This window comes from Mandrillus leucophaeus, unplaced genomic scaffold (assembly GCF_000951045.1).
Source record: "Mandrillus leucophaeus isolate KB7577 unplaced genomic scaffold, Mleu.le_1.0 Scaffold856, whole genome shotgun sequence".
Classification (NCBI taxonomy): domain Eukaryota; kingdom Metazoa; phylum Chordata; class Mammalia; order Primates; family Cercopithecidae; genus Mandrillus; species Mandrillus leucophaeus.
In genome coordinates this window covers 677,437-701,206 of record NW_012109319.1, presented here as the reverse complement: position 1 = coordinate 701,206, position 23,770 = coordinate 677,437, and the positions used below count along the sequence as shown (strand labels likewise).

General features: G+C 34.2%; 1 protein-coding gene across 1 annotated transcript in view; it reads left to right on the top strand.

Moving 5' to 3' along the window:
• The window catches only part of CEP44 (centrosomal protein 44kDa), a 36,856-nt gene extending 27,718 nt beyond the window's left edge, over positions 1-9,138 (top strand). The window contains exons 8-12 of the mRNA XM_011968684.1: positions 1,334-1,540; positions 2,276-2,351; positions 7,439-7,563; positions 7,803-7,840; positions 8,604-9,138. Coding sequence (XP_011824074.1) covers positions 1,334-1,540; positions 2,276-2,351; positions 7,439-7,563; positions 7,803-7,840; positions 8,604-8,652 — 495 coding nt within the window. The 3' untranslated portion in view covers positions 8,653-9,138. The remainder of the gene's footprint in view (positions 1-1,333; positions 1,541-2,275; positions 2,352-7,438; positions 7,564-7,802; positions 7,841-8,603) is intronic.
• Positions 9,139-23,770: the final 14,632 nt, after the last annotated feature.

Below are 23,770 nucleotides of genomic sequence, written 5' to 3'. Positions count from 1 at the left end.
TCAGAGAAATGCAAATCAAAACCACAATGAGATACCATCTCACACCAGTTAGAATGGCAATCATTAAAAAGTCAGGAAACATCAGGTGCTGGAGAGGATGTGGAGAAATAGGAACTCTTTTACATTGTTGGTGGGACTGTAAACTAGTTCAACCATTGTGAAAGACAGTGTGGCGATTCCTCAAGGATCTAGTACTAGAAATACCATTTGACCCAGCCATACCGTTACTGGGTAAATACCCAAAGGATTATAAATCATGCTACTATAAAGACGCATGCTCACATATGTTTATTTTGGCACTATTCACAATAGCAAAGACTTGGAACCAACCCAAATGTCCATCAATGATAGCCTGGATTAAGAAAATGTGGCACATATACACCATGAAATACTATACAGCCATAAAAAAGATGAGCTCATGTTCTTCGTAGGGACATGGATGAAGCTGGAAATCATCATTCTCAGCAAACTATCAGCAGGACAAAAACCGAACACCGCATGTTCTCACTCATAGGTGGGAATTGAACAATGAGAACACTTGGACACAGGAAGGGAAACATCACACACTGGGGCCTGTTATGGGGTGGGGGTAGTGGGGAGGGATATCATTAGGAGATATACTTAATGTAAATGAGGAGTTAATGAGTGCAGCACACCAACATGGCACATGGATACATATGTAACAAACCTTCACATTGTGCACAGGTACCCTAGAACTTAAAGTGTAATAATAATAATAATAATGATAAACATTTCTGTTACTCTTAATTGCCACAGACACCAATATGTCTGATGTCTGTTGTTTCTGCTAAAACTTCTTTTTCTATGTTTCTATGTTTTGTGACTTCTATATATCTCAGTATATCAATATACAGTTGGCACTTACAAAAACTACCAGATGGCCATTGGACGTACTTCCTGTTACATGGCAAACCGAATAATCTCAGTGCACTAAGTGTTGTTTTTAGTCATTTCCTCTTAGCTTTGTGCTAGGTGTTGTTTCAAGAAGCTAGTTAATAATAGTTTTATTTTACTAGCTGGTATCAAAAGAATCATGCAAATTAACTCATTATCAGAAGAATCATATGAAGTAGATACTTCTTTTATCTCTCTCTCTTTTTTTTTTTTAAATGAGGAAATGGAGGCATCAAGATCATAAGTCTCAGACCTAGTTTAAGTGACCAAGTAGTCTCCCTCCAGAGATAAACCTTTTAACTCTCAAGCAGGACCGTCTCTCCTAACTCTTGAGATAACACTGTGGAAGTGGGAAACATCAATTTTAAAGAAATTTTAGTTTGTTTAATTTTATTTTTAATCTCTCTAATCTTTTTAGGATATAAATGTTAATCCTGAGATTACTGCACTACAGACTCTGCTTGCTGAATGCCAAGAAAAGCTTAAGGAGCTGACTTTGATAGAGAAAAGGTTAGACTGTTTAGAACAAAAAATGAAAGGAAATGTGATGGTAGATGAAAACACCTGGACTAATCTGCTCAGTCGTGTCACTCTTCTTGAAACAGAAATGCTTTTGTCTAAAAAGGTATTTTCTTCTTTTAACATTTATAAAATATCTCAGATATAACACAGTAATTTTTTGATTGTTGTATGTGTATTTTTTTGGAAATGCTAAATATGAGAATATTTGAATAATGAGAAAATGTCTAGTTAGAATGAAGTCCTGTTTAAATATAGCCTGAATGGTGGTGTGGCTGTTGTTTCTCTCTTCATTGAATAAGACGATCTGAAAAACTTGTAAGTTGAGCTTTTACAGGTGTTAATGATGCTTGAAGAACTTAAAATGAGGTAAGAATATGATAGATATTATGAAAAGCTTAGAATTATTTTGTATCTTTTAATAGTACAAATGACCTATTTTCGTAGGGTGGAAAAGATACAGAAGATATTGATAACTCTTCCTGTCTTTTTTTCACTCATTTACTTCAATCATTGTGAATTTCATAGAATAGTTACCAAATTTATCATTGCCTTATCAAATCTGAGAAATTTGTTTCTTTTACTCAGGATTTCGATTTCTGGTCTGTCTTTCCTTCCTAAAAAGTGAAGTTGATAGATTCAAGAAGCTTGCTATCTGCTTCCATATTTAAAACATTTCTTATATGTAGGAATATATAGTATATGCATTGCTTTAATAAAAAATTAAAAATATTTAAACATTTATCATGCTACCTTTATATTTTATGCTCAGTAGTAAGAATATAAAATGAGAGGGTTTTCCTTTTTATTTCATTCTAAATATTTAACTGTGTTATTCCAGAATGATGAATATGTAGAGTTTAATGAAATTAATGAAGACTGCGCTTCTTGTAGCAACATGGACCTTCTGAATCCTCGTAAGTTTGTAAACATTATGAGAATTGGTATGATGAGTTTTCAGAAAAATGATTGTTATAGGTATTTGGTAATTTTAATATTCTTAAGCTTCATTGTTTAGAAATTGCAAAGCTCCTAGAACAAAGAAAATAATGAACCTATAGACTACTAAAGCCAAGAATTGCTTATGAAGCCAGCCTACTTATTTTACATAACACAGTGGGTAAATAAATTTCAGTGTACAAAATTGAAAATGTTTAGAGATATTTTACTGTTTTAATCATTCTAGAATAATCAAGTGTTCTAGAATTTTAAAATTGACCTCCAAGTTTTTAAATTTAAGCTTAGGTAGGTAGTAGCTTTCTCATATGTAAATAATAATATGTAAGAGAAGAAAACACATTTGTCAGTAACCTATAAAGTATTGCAAACCTCTTCCATGTGAATGGTTCACTGATAATGATAAAATGGGAAAGATCTGATATTAGAACAGGTCTTTTCCTGGTTACGTAACTTTACTAGGCTAATGATACTTTGCTTAGTGTGACTGAGCAGCAAGGGTAAGATTTCTGTTTTGCAGTGACAGCTTTGTTTTTTTTGATTCTTATATTTTTTTAAAAGACAGATCTAAATTTTGTGCCGTGTCTATGATTAAATCATATCCATAGAAGAGATGTTTTGTCCAATTGAGAATTCATCAAGTTAAATTTTTAATATCTGGATCGTTAACATTATAAAATCTTTCAGCTTTACTATATGTGTAACAACAAAATAACAATATATATTCTAGCACTAACAGTGTGCCTGGCACTATTCTAACTACTATATTAACTCATTTAATTCCTGAAGTAACCGTGCAAGATGAGTACTATTTTTATATTTTACAGTTGCGGAAACTGAAGTACAGCAAAATTAAGTAACTATGACAAAGGTCACACAGTTATTGAATGGTAGATCAAATTTGAATCCAGGCAACTGATCTGAAGTTTTTTCTTAACCACTGCATATTTGGAACACATATCAATATCATTGCACAAAGAACAATTTCAGTGATTAGGTTATTAAATATAATTATTTGAGATGCTATTTAAGGCAACTAAATTTATTATAGACTGCAGATTTCAGATTTGGTAAAATGTTGCCTGTTTTATTTATCCATTCATTTATCTATTCAACAAATGTTAACACTTGAGTATAAGATCCTCGAGAGCAAAAACTTTATCTTATGGTCTGCCTGTCTAGCACACAGAAAGTGTATCTGTGCTTTTATCACCAGTATTTGCATATAGTAGAGTTTAAATATTTATTCACTGAAAAAATATTGAATGCTTATGATTTGCAAAACATTGCCTTTTGCAAGTTTGATTTTGCGTGCTCAGGCTTATTTTTTTTTTTTAATGACATGATTATAGAATATACCTTTAACCTATTTAGAAAACACATGGCTAGGTTTTTTTTGAGATAAGGGTGGTCTTACTCTGTTGCTCAGGCTGGAGTGCAGTGGTGCAATCATAGCTCACTGCAGTCTCCTAGACGTTAACTCTTTGGCCTAAAGTGATCCTCCTGCCTCAGCCTCCTGAGTGGCTGGGACTACAGGCACGTGCCTCTACACCTGGACAATTTTTATTTATTTATTTATTGTTTTTAGTAAAACGAGGTCTTGCTATGTTGCTCAGGCTGGTCTTGAACTCCTGGGCTCAAGCAATCCTCCTGTCTCTGCTTCTCAAAGTACTGGGATTACAGGTGTGAGTTACCATGTCCAGGCTCACATAGCTAAATTTCAGCAACTGTGCCAGGACTGAAAGTAATTAACAGGCCACTATCTGCAATGGATTACAGATTATGATTAGGGTAAATACCTGGTCTCATAGAGTTTATGATCTGATCTACATTAATTAAAAGACCCAAGTTTATAAAGACTTACACATTATACCTTATACATGCTACTTGGGAATAGGATTTGATTTCATTTGGATGCAGACAGCAATAATTTATCACTCTGGGTTTAGAATCGTATTAAATCAGGAATAGTTTTTGTGAGGTTCCAGATTTGTTTTGACTTTATCAGGAATACAGTGTTCCATGGGGAATTGTAAGGCACCTTAATGTCTTGGTAAGAGTGAATTAGCAGAGGCTTTTAAGGATTGGACTTGTGTTGGATAATTTTGGAGAGGGTTTGAGGAAGCAAAGCCTACGGGTGCTGTCAGGGAGCAGGAGCAATTTGATGATTGATGGTAAGAATGAAATTTTTAGCATAAAATAAGTACTCTTATGAGGCAAGGGGGGGCTATATCCGGTCATTTATGTGGTTACATGGTGCCCTTGTTTTGTCTATGTTTGGACATGAATAATGGTTTTGGGCGTGTTGTTTAATTATGCCAATGAAGTGACCTCATGTGGTGTTATTTTTTGTGAAATTATTTATGTTCACTAGAGGGTACAGTAGCTTAGGTGTTAATTGCCAGACAGGACACCAACTGTTAGTGCTCCTTTTTTGTTTGCTTGTTTGTTTTGCTTTGTTTTGTGCCTTTTTCTCCTCAGAGGAAAAAAATATTAAGAAAGGTGTGGCACCACAGAAGAGTGTGGTTTGTTCCTGTGTGACTAGAAGGAAGGGTACATGTGAGCACCTGAAGGAAGCTGAAGCAGAAGACTAGAAAGATCAAGTCATGGGGTTTATCCCAGAGTCGTAGAAAGATTTTCAGCAAGGCTAATATTCTGAGGTTTGCGTTTCACAAAGGTTACCATCAAAGCAGAACAGTGATTTGTTAGGAAAGTAAGATAGGCAAGGATAATTTGAAGAGTATTTTAGTAGTCATTATTTCAGAATAATAATGAGGGTCTCTACTAAGGCAATGATAGTGAGGATAAAGAGCAGGTAATTTATTTGGGAGAAATTTAGATGTTAAAATTGATATGCCTTGATTCCTGATAGATACAAAAAGTGAAGGAGAGTAAGAAAGTTAAGACTGACTACTTGTGTTTAGCTCATGTGATTGGGTAGATGATTGTTACTCTTTAATAAAATAAAAAGTTCAGGAGGAGGAGAAGGTTTGGGAGAAATAATGAGTTCACTTTTGAATATAATAAATTATGTATGAAACCCTTAAGACAAAATATCTACAAATAAGTTGGATACATACATTGGTCCTTGATTTAGAAATATTGGCTTACAAATTATTAAATGGTAAAGAACCCTACTATTTCCTTAGTGAATAAGGTGATGAGCCTCCAAAGATGGCAATGAAAGATTAATTATTACGTGGTAAGAGTTGGCTAGAAGATCTCATGTCCCATACCCTTAGAAGTAGAAGAATCCCTTTCTTTACAGAGACTTCTTAGCAGTCACTACTGAAGTACATAACAACTGGTGTCAGGGTCCTTGTGTCAGTGGCCATTGCCTTTCCCCATTCCTTTCCAACCTGAACTCAGTTACCAATTCTTTTCTCAATCCCCTATAGCATAGCTAAGAAACTATTAATGTTTAAACAAGTAAGGCTTTACTAAAGGTTCAAGAAAGCAATAATAAAAATTACAGAAATTAATATGCACTTAACTGATCTGGCTATTAAATAGAGCTGGTGTTCTGTAATGGTCCACTCTGTAACCTCTGGAATCCTCTATAGGAATAACTATGAATAGCTTGCCAGCCTGCCAAATACCAGCTTTCTCCCACCATGAGGCACACTCTTGAATAAGCTTAGACACCTCAAAGTCTGCACCCCAAAGTAGAAGACAAAGAGAGCCCTTCCTTCACCCTTTATCTGTCTTCCCGGACCTGTTTCCTTTTCCTAGCCCCCACCGCTTTTTGGAAAGACATAAGAAATGTTCAGGACAACTATCTGTACCCACAGAAAGTAATCCAAGATTTAGTGCGTAGTAGATATAGTTCCTGCCTAATTTCAAATTATTTCTTAAAATAACCTCTTGTCCACAGATCCTGCTAAAAGATCTGAGTTTATGTAGTCTTCAGAGTTGTACCCTGTAATCTTGACCTCCAGGCTTAGCTAACTGGATTAAGAGTAGACACTTAACCCAGAGAATAGGAATTCAAAGTGTGATGAGTCAAATTTCATTCTCTCTCTTAGAATTTGGAATTAGGACACCACGAGTCAGTTAGTCAAATGATATTGAGCCTGGGCTGGGCTGGCCATGTGGTGGAAGTTTATGCTGATGAGTCAGCAGAGAAAGCCATTCTACAGAGAAGAGCAGAGGAATGGAGCAAATGGCAGAAGTAGGCAAAAGAGACTATGATTCTATGAGAGATGAAAATTAGTCTTCTAGTTGTTTCAGTTCTCACATGGTAATAGTTTGTTCCCCAATTAAGGTTGTCTGTGTAGACTTACAATAAAGCTGTCTTTATGTGAACCAGTTTAAATGAGTATCCTTTTTTTTTTTTTTTTTTGCATTGCTTTTGCAGCCAGATGTATTCTGATTAAAACACAGGGTTTGTAGGATTTATTACATTATCCATAATCTTCTCTAATTGATATTTTTGAAGGGGAGATGCCATCATTTTGTCAAATTAATATTATCAGGATATTTGAAATGTTAGGTTTTTCAGTTTTTTAGAAGAAGAAATCTGTGGATCTTAAATTTTTGCATTACTTATTTTCATATGTGTTAAATCAAGTTAAATGTTTCTTGATTTTTAAAAGATATATATGGTCAGTTATAGGAATAGTTGTCACTTGCCACAGAACAGTAGTAAAAAAATTTGTGAAATGCTTGAATGTTGCTGAATAAAAGCATCATGACAAATCCATGGATACGAATTATTTAATGTAGATGTCACCATTTTAAGAAAAGAATATACATGATTGATTCAATAGGTTATATTTTAAAATAAATAATTAACTTGCCTGTTTTTCAAACTGATTGCTACCATGATAATAATACTGCCTTTTGTAATTTTTATTGGGCAATTTTTAACATCTAGATCTCCATATGAAAGCTTTTACCTTAAAATAGTACTAAAAACTCTTTGATCTATACCGATAGCCATGTTTAATTAAAATAGTATGTTTTTCTTCCATCTATAAATAACATTTTTAGATATTTGACTCTACTGTGAAAGGAAAAGGTAATCTAAAACTTAATTTCTTCACAGACAGAAAAAACAAAGTAGGGAGGCCAGCAAGTATTCCTCTGTCCTCTGGTTATAGTACGGCATCATCAGATTCAACTCCCAGAGCCTCTACCATTAATTACTGTGGTTTGAATGAGATTTCAGAGGTAAGAAAATGCTTAGATTATTTCCTTTCTAAATTAGGAAAACGAGCAAGCATTAGTTTTAGTTGTAAATATTGCTGGCAAGAAAAATAGCAAAACTGAATCTTAGTCTCTCAAAATGCTTTCATAAGTAAACAGTACTTAATGCAATGTTTCAAACTATATTTTGTACATTCTCGGTCCATCTTTGATGATGGTTTACTTTGAGAAGTCATCTAAATTTGTTGCTTTTTAAATTAAAGGAAACAACAATCCAGAAAATGGAAAGGATGAAAAAAATGTAAGTAACAGAAAGGGGCAACAGAAATTCATTTCTCCATAGGGAATTGTATTGGATTACAGTATATATAGAATGTGCATGTGTGTTTCAAACCTTAAAAGTCTCTCAGTCAGGTGTGGAATTTCCTTCAGGACTCCATTGGATAATAAATCCACCTACAGTTATGTGTTTGTGAGATGAGTCACTGTTTTAGTTTCCAACAAGTGATGTAAAACTTGTTGGAATTGTTAATGGAATTAACTGCAGATAGAGTACAAAGATATTTTTGGTTGGTAACTAATCAAGAGTATTATCTATTTTTGATAACTGATTTATCAAAATATTAAATAATATATGTAGATGGATGGTTTGGAGACATTTTCAGTATTGTGAAAATATCACTGGTGTTTTTCAGCGAGTTATTGATAAGATATAAAAATGATGTTTTTGTCTAGTACAAATGATGTGATTTTTCTAAAGAGCAGTTCAAAGGAAATATAAAATGAAATTGCATATAAGATGATTATGCAACCTACTACTATAGAAAATTATATTATTATTTTGAAATGCAAAAAGTACTTAACTTACACTCCAAGAATACAAGACTCATAATTGACTCTTTTTTTCCTCCCTCTGAGCATACTTAAGTTTATTCATAGTAACTGTACTTATAGATAAGAAAAATACTCAAATTTATTTTAGGCTAAAAAGCATAATTTCAACACCTAAAATGCTATGCTTTATTATGAATTATTGATTTAATATGTTATTTATTATATTTCAGGTTTGAAGAAACTGCAGAGTTATTGAAATGTCCAAATCACTACTTGTAGGATTTTCTACATGAACTTTTCTAGGACTTCGGTTACTATACATATTGTATATTTTAAGAATTCTTTATACAATTTAAATATACTGCTATTTTTGACAATTTGGATTCCATTTGGTATATGAATTTTTGCATTCATTATTGAATAAATCTTTTAATATTTTTGAGCAATGATTATACTGCTTTACCTTGTGTCACTTTTTTTTTTTAAGGAAAAACTCATGTTCCAGTCTATTTCTCTTACAGAGTGAAGTCATTACAGCACTGTATTTCTGTGTTGACATTTGTTGGCAGTGTGCTAAGTAATGTTTTTTAAAGCACAGGCTTGAGGACTATGGTTTACATCCTGTTGGAAACATTCCAAATGGGACTTGTGTATTATACCCAGGAGGCTTTCATATATGCCATCTTCGCATCTGTACTGATGAATAAATTATAATAAACAGTTAAAAATACTCATTGAAAATTAAATATAAAGACAGCTATTTCATGCTTGGTCAAAAACAGCAATACCTTTCCAGTTAACATTGAGAAATTAAGGTTAAGATTCCCCTTTTGTACTGGGAAACGGGCTTGAGGACTGTGGTCCTCAAGTTTAGACTAAGAGAACGGTGGTCTCAAGGCTCACCGTGAGAAATGTGTTGAACATTTTAGTGTGCTCTATTGTATGAATTTTTTTTTTTTTTTCTTTTGAGATGCAGTTTCGCTCTTGTTGCCCAGGCTGTAGTGCAATGGCTTGATCTCGGCTCACTGCAACCTCCACCTCCCAGGTTCAAGCAATTCTTGTGCCTCAGTCTTCCGAGTAGCTGGGATTACAGGCATGCACCACCATGCCCAGCTAATTTTATATTTTATATTTTTAGTAGAGACGGAGTTCCTCCATGTTGGTCAGGCAGGTCTCGAACTCCTGACCTCAGGTGATCCACCCGCCTTGGCCTCCCAAAATGCTGGGATTACAGGCGTGAGCCACCATCCTGGCGGTGTAGCACTTTTTAAGACCAGTATAACAGACAGAGAATATAGCCATTCTAGCCAACATTAAAAGATACACTGAGGTGTCGTGTTTTGTTTTTTTAATGATGAAAAGTTACACATTTTTTGGAGAGAGAAATCTTTGCTGAAGTTAAATCAATGGAAAAATGAAATTTATTTTTAATATTACTATATGAATTATCTTTTTTAAAACTTATAGATAAAAGTGTAGCAGTAATCCCGGAAATTCCTCAAGAAAATTGACTTCATTATTTGGAAGGAAAAAGTGTATTTTTTTATTATTATATGGACCATCTGATTATATTTTATTTATCCATCTATTTATGGTATATATGTATAATTAGGTATTACACTGTCAAATATAAAATATTGTTATATGAGTAGAAATCACTTAAATTTTTTGTGTGTGTGTGAATTTGAAACAGCGTAAGAAATCACTTTTAAGAAAACATTTTTAGTGTTCCTTTTTTTTTTTTTTCCTTTTTGAAACAGGGTCTCACTCTGTTGCCCAGGCTGGAGTGCAGTGGCGTGATCTCGGCTCATTGCACCCACCGCCTCCCAAGTTCAAGCGGATTCTCGTGCCTCAGCCTCCTGAGTAGCTGGGACTATAGGCCTGTACCATCATGCCCGGCTAATGTTTGTATTTTTGTAGAGACAGGGTTTCTCCATGTTGCCCAGTCTGTTCTCGAACTCGTGAGCTAAAGCTACCTGCCCACCTGGAACTCCCAAAGTGCTAAGATTACATGGGTGAGTCACCATGCTTGGCCGCATTTTTAATATTCTAATAAATATTTGGTTGTCAGAACTTTAAAATGATAGCCTACAGAAACATACAATTTTGAATTTAACAGAGTTTCAGTAAATGTTTCCAGAATTAATGAAGCATGTTAGCTTTAATTTTTTTTGATTGTGAGAGAAGTACATTTATAAAAATTAAGAGGTTATAGTTATAATGGAAAAAACTACTGTATCGATTAACTCCTAAAATATCAGTGCCAGCATGGAACTATAGCACCACCTTGTGGTTGACATGGCAGTGTTTTACCTTTTATTAAAACAAGTGATTTCCCATCAAAGAGGATATTTTTTCCCTTTTGAAAAATTCAATTTTAAAAAGAAACATTTTTGAAGTTTTCTTATGGAAGATAGAAGGAAAGTGTCTTTCTGCCTTTCTTTTTTTCTTTATATAGTGCAGATATACACACAGTGAAATGACTTAAAACATTTCTAATCTAGTTTATATACAGTGTGCAAAATATAAGTATATATTGAAAATATAAAATATTTCATATATGTTACCAGGTGGAAATTTAGAATTCAAATTTTCTTAAACTTTAATAACTTGTCTAACAACTCTGTAACAGGAACTAAAAATCAATTCATAATACATCATACATTTACACTTACAAAGAGTCTCTGTCTTGACAACATAATTTTTGGAAAAATAAAGCAAATTCGACTTTATTGAAGTTGTTGGACAGATCTGCAAATTGTTATTTTAAAAAGTTTTCTTGTTCAGGCAATTTGGTAAGTGGTTTCCAGTCATAAACCAGCCATTATTGATTAACTTGAGATGGTGAAGCAGGGGACTTCTGAAGAGATTACCTGGAGCTACAGTAATTAACTCTAAGTAAAATTTTCACTTTCATTCTTTTCATTCTCTCATAAACTGGATGAAAAAACATTGTGCTGCCAACAAAGGTGTCAGTTGCTTGTGCTGCCCTGTCTGTGCTATGCTCTGAATAGGTCTAGGTAAAAATTATATGGAAATACTATAAAGAATACATAAGGTAAAATACTAGTCAGAAAGCGTTCAGAAGAAGTTAACATCAACTATACGAAAATTCTAGGTAAAGCTAAGTACTGTTGAGTTGGAAAAAAGTAGTTCTATCCTGGTTGCTTGTTTTCCTCTACTGTTTTTAATGTGATGTTGTAATATATTTTAAAAACAAAATTTGAAAACGTTGGGACCTTGTTTCATGCCATTCATTACTCATAACTATATAATTGATACACACTTTGGGAAGCATAAAAATTAATTAAAAAAAAAAACCTTCTCAATTTTATAAACTACAGCACTTTTTGAGCTCAAATAACATTGTAGCTTTGATTTTTACTTTTTAACAGTCCCCAGGTTTGCCTTCTTTCTTTGAAATGGAATGACAAAGAAAGTGAAGTAGAGGTAGTGTGAAACATTAAACTACAAAATTAAAGCTTTAATTGTTGTGTCTCTTGAGTTTTAATGTTCCTAGTGAAAATGGCAGGTTTCTTATCCCACTCAGAGAAGAAAGCTGGAAAGTCAGTACAGCACTGACAGCAGTAGCACACTCAGAACATGCAAATGTATTTTTGAAGAGGAAATTTCTAAAAATTCATATTAATTTTATTATGACATATTTATTCCTAATACTTGTGGGAATTAGGACTGTATATATATGGTTTGTTTTTTTTTCCTCAGTGAAGTCCACTAAATCACTAGTAAAAATTTAATTTGATTTTGCTTTTTAATTATTTAAATGTAAAATATTAAACTCAGCATTTAAAAATTAAAAACGTGGGACTTAGTAACTATCCCAAATGTATAAATTATTTTAATTTTATGTTGGGCCGATGGGTGGTAAGAAAAGTAGAGAATCACGGGAAAGTTGAACAGTCAGGGAATTTGAGTGATGAGAAGGCTGAATATTTTGGAGTAGTTCTACTTCGTTTTAGAACTTCAGTTCACTTAAGGTGTTATGTTCTTGGAGTGCAAATCAACTTATGAAATCATGAGATGTAGCTCTTCATTTGTTGAAACCCTGAGAGGCACTTGTGACAATGCAGCAGAATTCTGTACATGTTTCGTATGTCTCTTGGCCATCCCTATAGATTTACTTTTGCAGTTTCCCAGTAATGTTGCCCCAGGTAGATCTCCTTTCCAGGCTCCCCATCAACAGTATTTCTGTGTTTGTTTTCTTGTCTCTGAAACTTTTGAGCTTTTCGAAGACTGTATCTCTGTTAGGATATTTATGAAAAAATGTTTAAAAATAAGCTATGGAATAGTTATTTGTAATTACAATTGTAAAACTATTAAGTTGAACTATAGTAAAGATTGATCATTTTTAGACTCATGACTGGCTAGCTTTTTTTTTTTTTTTTTTTTCATTTTTCCCATTCCCCACTTCGATGGGAAAGCATTACCTTCTATAAGTCCTCGTAAGGTGGAGGACGTTTTGTCTGCGTGCCTTTTGCTATTGTATGGGAGGCAAAACTTTACCATCTTAACGTCTCTGGCTAGGCCTGAGAATTGAATTGACATAAGATAAATTAGCAGGAGACAAACGGATTTTCCCATGTACATGGGAGCCCCCATAGGAAAATGAAGATCCAAAGATGTGGCAAAACCTAAATGCTTGTATAGTAGGTTGAACGAAAAGTAGCAATTGTGGAAAAGTAAAATGTATGAAGAGAATAAAGGAAGGTAAGTTATTTTAACAGGGACCATTTGTACAGGTTTTTCTCCACCTCCACTCATCTCTGGTAGCAAGAATGTTTCTTCTCTGCTTGTACAGGGAGGGCATCTTTCACGTGGAAGTCTTCTCCCTTCGGTGATACTACTTTTCTCCTGGTGCAGGGAGGGCAGTGTCTCTTTTGCATCTGCTGATTTTCAAGTGCCTTTAGCTCAAAATAATCTTATGCCAAAATGGCATATTTTGTGGTGGCATATTCTGCCACACTTCACTATCAAAAACAGTACATAGACTCTCACTCAAAGATTACTAGTACTACTACGACTACTACTACTACTGCTATTACTACTACTACTGCTACTACTACTACTACTGCTACTACTACTACTAGTCCATCCCCTGCCTAAGTCCTGTTATTTATACTGTACTTATAGTATTCCATACATCTATCTCCTTTCCCATTACCACTGTATTCAAGGTTTCTCATTCTTTGCTTGCACTATTCACTGATCTTGCCTCCTTGAGTGTATCCACACCACTATGAAAGTGTATTTTTTTAAATTGATTATGCCATGTTGCTGCTAAAAATGTATGTTTGTGTTTCTCCTGTTACTAATGAGTAGAGCCCAGCTTTTTATGCCGGACAGCAAAGGCTTTTTTCCTTGAAGTCTTTGTTTCCAGCACCATCTACAATTCTGTAGAGAATATAAATACACAGAACTCTCTTAAAGCATGTTTTCAAACACATTTCTTTTGTCTAGAATGACTTTTCCTTTCATCTGCAAGTTTCTGCTTATCCTCAAAGACCCAATACCTTTCTTGGAAAAGCTTTTTTCTACTATAGAGGCCAAATTATCTACTTCTGTCTCTTTGCTGCTTTAGTGCCTTTTTATACTTTTGATTTTTATACCCACTTTTTATAGCTGTTATTTATTCATATGACTTTAATTCTCATGAGTCTTCCAGCTTTCAGTCTTTTTTCTAATGTTTGTTTCACTATAATCAAGGTTTCCAGATAAGCAAGGTTTTATCAAGGTAAAGCCAGGGCCTGGTCAATCATACTGTATTCTTTCTATGGAAAAAATGTATTGGCTGAAGAAAGATATAATCATGAATTCTAGAAAAGAGTCAGCCAAAGATGAATACCTCATTGATAGATTAATGAATACATTTAGAATGAAAGTTGATTGAAGTGTCTACTAGTGCCAGTTAGTGTGCCAGGCACTGGATATAGGCAGAGCTAACAACATAGACATGGTCCCTGCTCTTCCTGAGCTAACAGCTAAGCAGCAAAGACAGTTAAATACGCTATAGCAATGTGTAGTACTGTGATAAGGCTAGGCATCAAACTGATCAGCATGGAAGGAAGTGATGTTTATCTTAAGCCCTAAAGAGTGAACAGAATATAGCCAGGGAAGATGCTTTATGCAAAAGGACTAGCATAAACAAAGACTTGAAGAGCATTTGAAAGAAATTCACTAGGGCTAGCATACTGAGTGTGCAGTGTGTGTGTATGTGGGGGCGGGGGGAGGTCAGGTGACACAGGCCCAAGGGGCAGCTTGTATCTTATTTACTGAACCATTTAAGCAGCAGAATATGATAACCAGATCTGAGTTTTTGAAGGATTTATTTTACTGCTTTAATATGGAGAATGGGTAATGGGGCAAAACTAGAGGCAGAGAAATCAGTGGGAGGCTATTACGGTAATTGAAGAAACATAGTAAGAGTGACCTGAATTATGATGACAGTGGAGATGGAGGGAAATAATGGGATTTGGAGCGAATGTAGTACTTCCAGTTTAAGGACTATCTTCAATCTAGTATTTGGACTGAGAGACAGCAGAAAGATACTACACTAGTGTTTAATCTGATATCTTGCCTAATTGGTTCTGTCTGGAATCTTGTTAGAAGTGCCAAATCTCAAGCCCTGCTCTTGACCTACTTACTACATTAGATTCTGCATTATACAAAGAACCCAAAGAAATCCATAGGTACCTTAAGTTGAAGAAATATTAGTTTACATTCACATACTTCTTGTTTTATTATCATAACGTTTGAATCTAAGCCTTCAAATTCAGATTCTCTGGAATTGCTTTCATCTAAATATATACAGCTTTTTGTAATTCACATTTAGTATCTTGGACTCCTTAGCACCTTTGGTTAGCGTTTTAGGGTTTTGAGTGCATTTAGTTAAATGGTTTTTTTCCTCAGTCAAATAATATATAAATAAGAATTAAAACATCCTCTCTTCAAAATTAGGTGTAAGCTTTGTACAAATAACTTTTTTAGTCCTCATGAATAATGATTCTTTACTAAGCATGCACAGGTCATACCATTAGCCTCCATCTTTGAAATATCTGTGTTTATGCTGAAAATTTTCCTAGTTTTTTACTTTTAATTGTGTTACCAAAGTACAACAGGTGATATTCTACATACATATTTGTTTTTCTGTATTATGTCATAGGGTGACTTTCCTGAATATATGGAAAGCAATTATTAGGGATCCGTATTTCACATTTAATTTAAAATTCAGTAATATATGGTCTTACAAACTTTTTCTGAAAATCATTTGTCAAGGAAACTTCATTTGAGTAGTGTTAAAATAAAGGAGTAAAAAATGCATCTTAAGTTTAAGAAAATACAATATTTAGAAAGCAGTTTCCATAGATGAATTAGGTGAAAGAGAGTGAGAGGAGAGGAAAACAGAAACCGCTAGGAGTTCATAAACTTTACCCAATCAATAGGTGTCTTCCTTCAGATTTGCCAGCTTCTGTTTAAGCTTTGATTTACTGGGTAAGAATCTGATGAGTGTTTTTAAATTCTGATCATTGTTTGTCTGTTGATATTCAAACTAGGACATTTAAAACAACACTACAGCTGAGGACTTTTAAATGAACATCGGTAACAAACATCAAAATGTTTAAAATGTATTTATTTTTTCACACTGCCATGAGAAAGTAGAAAAATCTAAAGTTTAAAAGCATTTCAGTATTCCAATTATCCTCTCAATTTTGCACCATTTTTAAAACTCACTGTTCTCTTCCACCTTCACTTTTTATATACTGTGCTTTTTCACTTTCTGAATGTGCTGGGCTTTCCATGACTTTATAAATGCTGTTCCATCACTTAAAATGTTCATTGTTCTCCACTCTTCATTTCCTATCCTCTGCACCACATTGACTGGTAGAATTCTACTCATCATAGGGGTTTCAGGTTAAACATAACTCCCTCCATATAATGTCCCCTAGGTCCTTGGAATAGATTACATTCCCTGTTTATGCTATGAAAAGCACCCTGTAATTTTTCTTCATTTCAGTTTGTGCATTATTAAACCTTCTATATGCAATTGTTGCTTAAGGTTGTCCTCCCTGCTAAACTATGAGTGTTATGTGAAAAGAGATACTGAATTTTGTTTACTGATGTATCCTCCATGCTTAGCACAATGCTTGGTATATAGGACATTCTCATTTTATTTGATGTCTTGACAAACAAGACGTCCTCTCATCCCCCATATTACATAGAATTCAAATTTTGCAAACAACTGTTAACTGATTTCTAAATTCAATATCTGAAATTAATTTCATTTTAATTTAATGTCAACTATTTATTGTTATACTACATTTGTGTATTTGGTAATATATTTAAATGTAGAATATAGTACGTAGCATTAATGCCCAAGTTGGTAACTTTTAAAATAGTTTCTCCATACTTTAAGCAGTGATATTTTTGAGTCTAAATGTGAGATTTTTCTAATAAAAAGGTGAGGAAATTTTATGGTATTCTTGAAAATTTACTCAAAGTACACAGGTCTCATTTAAAGCACTAAAAGGCAGCAAGTTTTTAGAGAAAATGAGATTTCTGTTTGCAGCAATATGGCATACAAGGTATTAAAAAATGTAAAAAACTCCTGCAACAAATCAAAAAAATACATAATAAATATTTATCACTGATATCACAGGAAATTAAAAGAAATCCCTAAAGGCCAAAAGAAGAGGAAGCAGAAACTCAAGTATTATGCTTGCCTGAAGCAGCAGCTGCCCTGAGAGATTGTTGATATTAGAAACTAAGGCCTTGAGAGGTTTCCCCCCTCATGTTTTTTCATCAGGCTTTATTGTGTTATAATTTACATACAATAAAATTCACCAGTTTCAGTCATACATTCATGTAACCACCACCATATTTAAGATACAGAACATGCCTCTTCGCAGTCATTCCTCTGATACCAAACCAGGCACGTTCTGCCCATCCTGCAGTAAGCCAATCACTGAGACACTGAGTTTTGCAGTGGAGAAAACATTTTATTCATGAGGCAGCCTTGTGAGGAGGTGGGAGAACACCCCTTAAATTCTCCTCCTTGAAGTCGGGGTATTAGAGATATTTGTGGGATAAAGAACAAGGCAGTCCAAGGCATGGAAAAAGGTGATTGGTGGTAAGGAAAAGTGAGGTAATTGCTGATCTGTGCGAGTGCAGTTAAGCTTCTTGGCTTTTCATAGGATGCATTCGCAAAATGGTGTCATTGGCACAATCTGAGGGTGGAATTTTTGGCCTTTTGATGTCAAAAGGGCACTCATTGGACATTGATACAGGTCAATTGGAAGGTCAGCGGAGTCAGTCAGCTTGAACTGGACAAGAGCTGATCCTAATTTACTGATAAACAAGCAACCATTACTATGGTGACCTGTACATCAGAGATGTTATCTATAAGGAAACTAGTGGAAGTTTAGTTACATATTCCTTAGTTGCATGACTTTTAGCTATGTAGATTTTAAAATCAACTACAAGCAAGTGACTACAAACAAGGCAAATTAAGTTTGACAGGCCTAATTAGGTTAGCCCTGGGTTTCACCTCGTTCTTCAGCAGCCACTGATTTGCATTCCATCATTTTAATGTTGCTGTTGCTAGAGTTTTATATTAATATCATCATACCATATTTAGTCTTTTGTGTCTGGCTTCATCCATGTAGCATAATGCTTCTGAGATTCATCCGTCTCTGGACACATGTTTTTACTTCTCTTGGGTAAAAACCTAGGAGTGGGATGGCTGGGTCAAATAGTAAAGTTATGTTTAAGTTTATAAAAAACTGCCAAACTCTTTTCCAAAGTGACTGGTCCATTTGTTTTTCTTGCGAGTAATGTATGAGAGTTTCAGTTGCTGTGCATCCTTACCAACACTTGATTTTGTCAGTCTTCTGGTGGATGTGTGTGGTGTAAGGCCAAAAGTTAAGGCACAATGTTATGTACTGTCTTGACATCTGGTAAAACTGAGAGGGTCTCAAATGGCCTAACCAGAGGATCCCCTCGTCACTCTTCTTCCATGGATAAGGTACCCTAGCCAAACCACCACTCCTTAACAGAGGGACCACTTACCCCTGAGTAGCAGGGTTTCAGTTCCATGCCAGCTGTGAAATTATTCCAAGAAACCAATCACATATTCCTATGGGAACCAGGGGATGTCTCACCCTCTTCATATTACAAAGTCTGCCTCCCACATCTCTCAGCTGTTCTCTGTTCCCAATTTCAACCCCCATTGAGCATGCAGTGTCCTCTCCTACAAGCTGTGAGTACATCTGACTAATAAGCTGTTCTCAGTTTCATCTGCCTGGTGCTGGGTTTTGTGTTGGGCCTTCCCATAACCCTAGGTGGGAATTCCTCCCTCACCAATATGGTGAATAGGGGGTGATTAACACAGTGTGTAATGGTCTGTCATGGTAGTTTTAGCTTACATTCCTCTAAAATATTGAGCATAATGTATTTATTTGCCATTAGTATATCTTCTTTGGTGAAGAGTCTATTCAAAGTTATTCCCTATTGTATTTAGGTTGTTTGTCTTCCTATTGGGTTGTAAAGGGCCTCTGTTGAACAGTTTTGCGAAGATTTTCCCTCACTCTCTGGTTTCCCATTCATTTCCTTAACTGTGTTTTTTAAGGAGCAGAAGTTTTAAATTTTTATAACATCCTTTTATAAATTTATTCATTACTGAGAGAGGGGTGTAGCCATGTACAGTCAGTCATGCCTGTAGTTCCAGCACTTTAGGAGGCTGAGGTAGGAGAATCATTTGAGACCAGAAGTTCAAGACCAGCCTGGTCAATATAGCAAGACCCTGTCTCTACAATTTTTTTTTTTTTTTTTTTTTGTAATTAGTCAAGCGTGGTGGTATGCACCTGTGGTCTTAGCTACTCAAGAAGCTGAGGTGGGAAGATAACTTGAGCCCAGGAGGCTGTGGCTTCAGTGAGCTATGAATATATCACTGCACTCCGGTCTGAGTGACAGAGCAAGACCCTGTCTCTAAAAAGAAAAAAGAAAAAGAGAGGTGTTGAAGTCTCCAACTAGAATTGTAGATGAAGACTAAAAAACAAAATTTTATTTTTTCTTTCAGTTCTGTCATGTATTTTTAAACCTGTTATTAAATGCATAAACATTTAGGACTGCTATTTCTTCATTATAAAGAGACTTGTTTCTTACTATGAGTTGGCCCTCTTTATCTCTGGTAATATTCTCTCCTGATATCTATGTTGTCTGACATAGCCGTTCCAGCTTTCTTTGAGGAAGTGTTACTACAGTATTTATTTCCCGTCTTTTTACTTTTAATGTATCTGAGTCTGTGTATTTAAAGTGGGTTTTCTGAACATAACATAATTTTGTCCTGCCCTTGTATCCTATCTAAAAATCTCTTGAATGTTTAGATTATTTACATTTAACTTGATAATTGATATGGTTGGGTTCAGATCTACCACCTTCTTATATTTGTTTTCTGTTTTTATCATTTGTTCTTAGCTGCTTTTTTGCCTGTTTTCCTGAATTATTTTTCACTGGGTATTTTAAAATATTTCTTTATTTTTTTTCTTGGCTTATGAAGTATACTCTGTGTGTGTGTGTGTGTGTGTGTGTGTGTGTGTGTCTGTGTGTGTCTGTGTGTTTGCTCCAAGATTTGCAGTATATATATTTAACTTACTATAAGCTACTGTCAAATATTATAGTACTCATTTTTCAGTATATATATTTAACTTAGTATAGGCTACCTCCAAATATTATACTACTTATTTTAAGTATAAGAGCCTTACAATAAAATACTTTTCTTTCTCTCTGCGCCCGCCAAGCCTTTTTTGTCAAACATTGACTTCTACATATGTTATAAACTGCAAAACATTATTATTACTTTTGCTGTGAGCAATCCCATCATCTTTTTAAAAGGTTTAAATAATTTTTAAAAAGTCTTTTATATGTGCCAACCCATTTACCATTTCCAGTGCTATTTATTCTTTCATGTAGATCCACATTTCTTCTTGATGTAACTTTCCTTCTGCCTGAAGGGTTTCCTTTAACTTTTCTTGTCATGCCAGTTGCTGGTGATGATTTCTGGAAAAGTCTTTATTTTACCTTCATTTTCAAATGAAGGATACAATTTTAGGTGAATAGGGATTTTTGGGTTTTTTTTGTTTGTTGTTTTTCATTATTTTCAGTAATTTAAAGATGCCCCTCCATGGTCTTTTGGTTTGCATTGTTTGGGAAATCTACGTTATTTTTATCTTTGTTTCTTTATGGAATCTGTCTTTTTTTACTTTGTCTGCTTTGCTACATTTGAGATTTTTCATTACCACTGATTTTCAGCAATTAGAAGAGCTATGTAGAAAAAACAAAATAAACTACAGACAGCTTTTTAGAATTAATAGAATTTGGCACATTTTTAGATATGGGATCAATATATCAAAACCAATTTTACTTCTAGATAGGATCCATAAGTGGAGATTTACATATATATATGTAGATATATCTACATATATAAGTAGTATGTGTGAATTTGTGTTTGTATATATACATATATATATAGAGAGAGAGAGAATAGATAATAAATGGTACCTAAAAACAAATGTAATAAAATATGTGCATGAACTTTATGTAGAAAATTATGAAACATATAAATTAAAAACAAAACATTAAAGAAACCTAAATAAATGGATAGACATACCATCTTCGTGTTAGGAAGACGCGTTACAGATTAATTCTCACCCAGATTATACTTTTAATTCAAGTAAACTCAGAGTCTTGACAGTTTTTTTTCCCCCAGAGTCTAAGATTATACATATTAAAAAAGAGAAAAATACAAAAGGTAGCTAAGACAACTTTGAGGAAGAAAAACAGGGTGGGGGATTTGTCTTATATTTAAAATTATGGATTATTCAGTAAAGAGTTCTAGGAATACCTGGCTATTTATATGGGGGTGTGTGTGTGATGAATTTAGTCTTGTTTCATACCATTCACAATCATTTTCGGGTAGATTAAAGATGAAAATGTGAAAAAAATGAAAGTGAGGACTGTAAACGGTAATATCAATACCACCCACCAAGCTAAATCTGCAGTTTAAAAACTTTTCAGGTGGTTATATGAATATTAAAGTTGGAAAAACACTGGTAAAGGAGATTTATCTTTATAACTTTGGATGGGAAAATAGTTTTTAAAAAACACAAAATGCACAAACCATAAGAGAAAAAATAAATTTCATATTAAAATTGAATACTTCAACTACTAGCTAAAAGATTGCCTTTTCCCAGAAGTTGTCCCAAATAGGTGTCAGAAAGCTTAACTTAAACTGGCTTAAGCATGAAAGGGGATCGATTGGCTCATTAATCTGATGACCAAGGGGGAACTGTAGACATTCCAGAACCCAACAATTCCACCAAGAAGTAGGAAAAGGAGAAAACAGCTAAGTTGTGGCCATGCGGCCATTCCAATCCCAGAGGGCTGACTGGTTAGATAAGGTAAAGAAAGGAAGAGGGTATTTTTGTTTTGAGTAAATGATGGTTACCTAGAATGTTGGCAGTGGTCCAGAAGATAACTCAATATAGATAAGAAAGTTTTGCTAGTTTTTCTAAGAAGGAGATTTTTTTTTTCCATTTCCACAGTAACTCTCAGAAGAGACTGGAATTGATACAGTGATTTGTACCTGAATGAAAAGCTGCCTCATAGAAACCCAAGAGGAAGCCAATATTTCGAACAGTATAATTGTAAGACAGTGTTTGAAATGCTGGAGGAAGCTTCAGTCAAAGCCAGGCCTACCTATGAAATTTTCAGTTGCATGAGGCATTGTTATTACAGTCTTACGGTGTATCCAGAAAATTGTCTGTAAGTTTTAGGAGCAACTCAAACTTACTTCTTTCATTTGTTTTCCTCTTGGCAAAGAATCTCAATAAATATGATTTTTTAACCACAATACTTTGACATACATAAAAGATATTGCTAATTTACAACTCAGGTTAATTAAATTCTACATAGAAGGTATCAATTATGTTTAACTTTTCAAGCCTAAATCATCCTTTAACAATGTAAATTAAGATAGGTTTCTATTCTGAAGTTACCTAGAAAAACTTATGATAAACCATTAGCATTTAAGATTAGTGTGTACAAGAGTAATGGCAATGATACTTTTCCTTTTTTTTTTTTTTTTTTACTTTTAAGACAGAGTCTCTCTCTGTCACCCAGGCAGGAGTACAGTGACACAATCATAGTTCATTGCAACCTAGAACTCCTTGGCTCAAGCAATCCTCTCATAGCAGCCACGTGAGTAGCCAGAACTACAGATGTGTGCCACTGCACCTGTATTTTTTTTAATTGGTATTTTTTCAGAGTGGGGATCTCACTATGTTGCCCAGGCTAGTCTCAGACTCCTGTCCTCAAGCAATCTTCCTGCCTCATCCTCTGAAAGTGTTGAGATTACAGGCATGAGCCACCAGGCTGGCTCTTTGCTTTTCCATTATATTAGGAAGGTTATTCAAGATGAATAGGAAAGTATCATGGGAAAGCCCTTTGCTCAAACACAGGCACACACACAGACACACACAGACACATACACACACACACACACTCATTTTAATACGAGTTAATTATAAGAATTTTTAGAAAAGTTGTTAGCCCTTACCCTCTTAGTACAGTTTTAGCTGATTTTATATTGTAAATGTTAAGGAAACATGTTTTTAAATTGTTTTGATATGCCTTCAAAGTTATAAAAGTTATAAAGTTGTCAGTGTTGAAATATATTTGGTACTTTAGCATTATCTTGCATCCAGGATAATGTTCTCACACTTTATAGCTTTAAGAATGTACTTTACTCATGGGAACTAAAAATGTTATGGTTTGAGAAACCAAAGGGGAAAAGTTCAAAAGGTATTTCATAACTTTTTTTTTAGGTTTAGAGAAAGGATAAGACTGTTTGGATTATGTTGTTCTCTAATTTAGTAAAAAAAAAATATTAATGAATATATGTTAACCTTCAGGCTATCATCATTCTTTCTCAAGATAGATTTATGGTAAAAATAGACTACTGAACTGTCTTCTCAAATTTTTAAAGATGAGTTTGGATGAGTTGCAAATAACATCCTCTACCCTTAGGTCAAAAAGAATATGTAAACCAAAATATTTTAGATAGGAATACTTATTACAGTTTCAACTTTCATACTTCTTATTAAAATGATTGCATAAGAAAATACAATATTTTTAATGTTTTTGTCAGAATATGTTCTGAATTTGTAACACATGTTCATTTTTTAATTGTTCAAAGTAACACACATTCATTTTATTGTCATTAAAATTTTCTTTAAAAGTGAAAGATTGAGTTGTACCCAGAAATAAACTTTGTTAATATTTTGATGTATCTTATTATTTTTCTATCTATATGTATATTTATGTA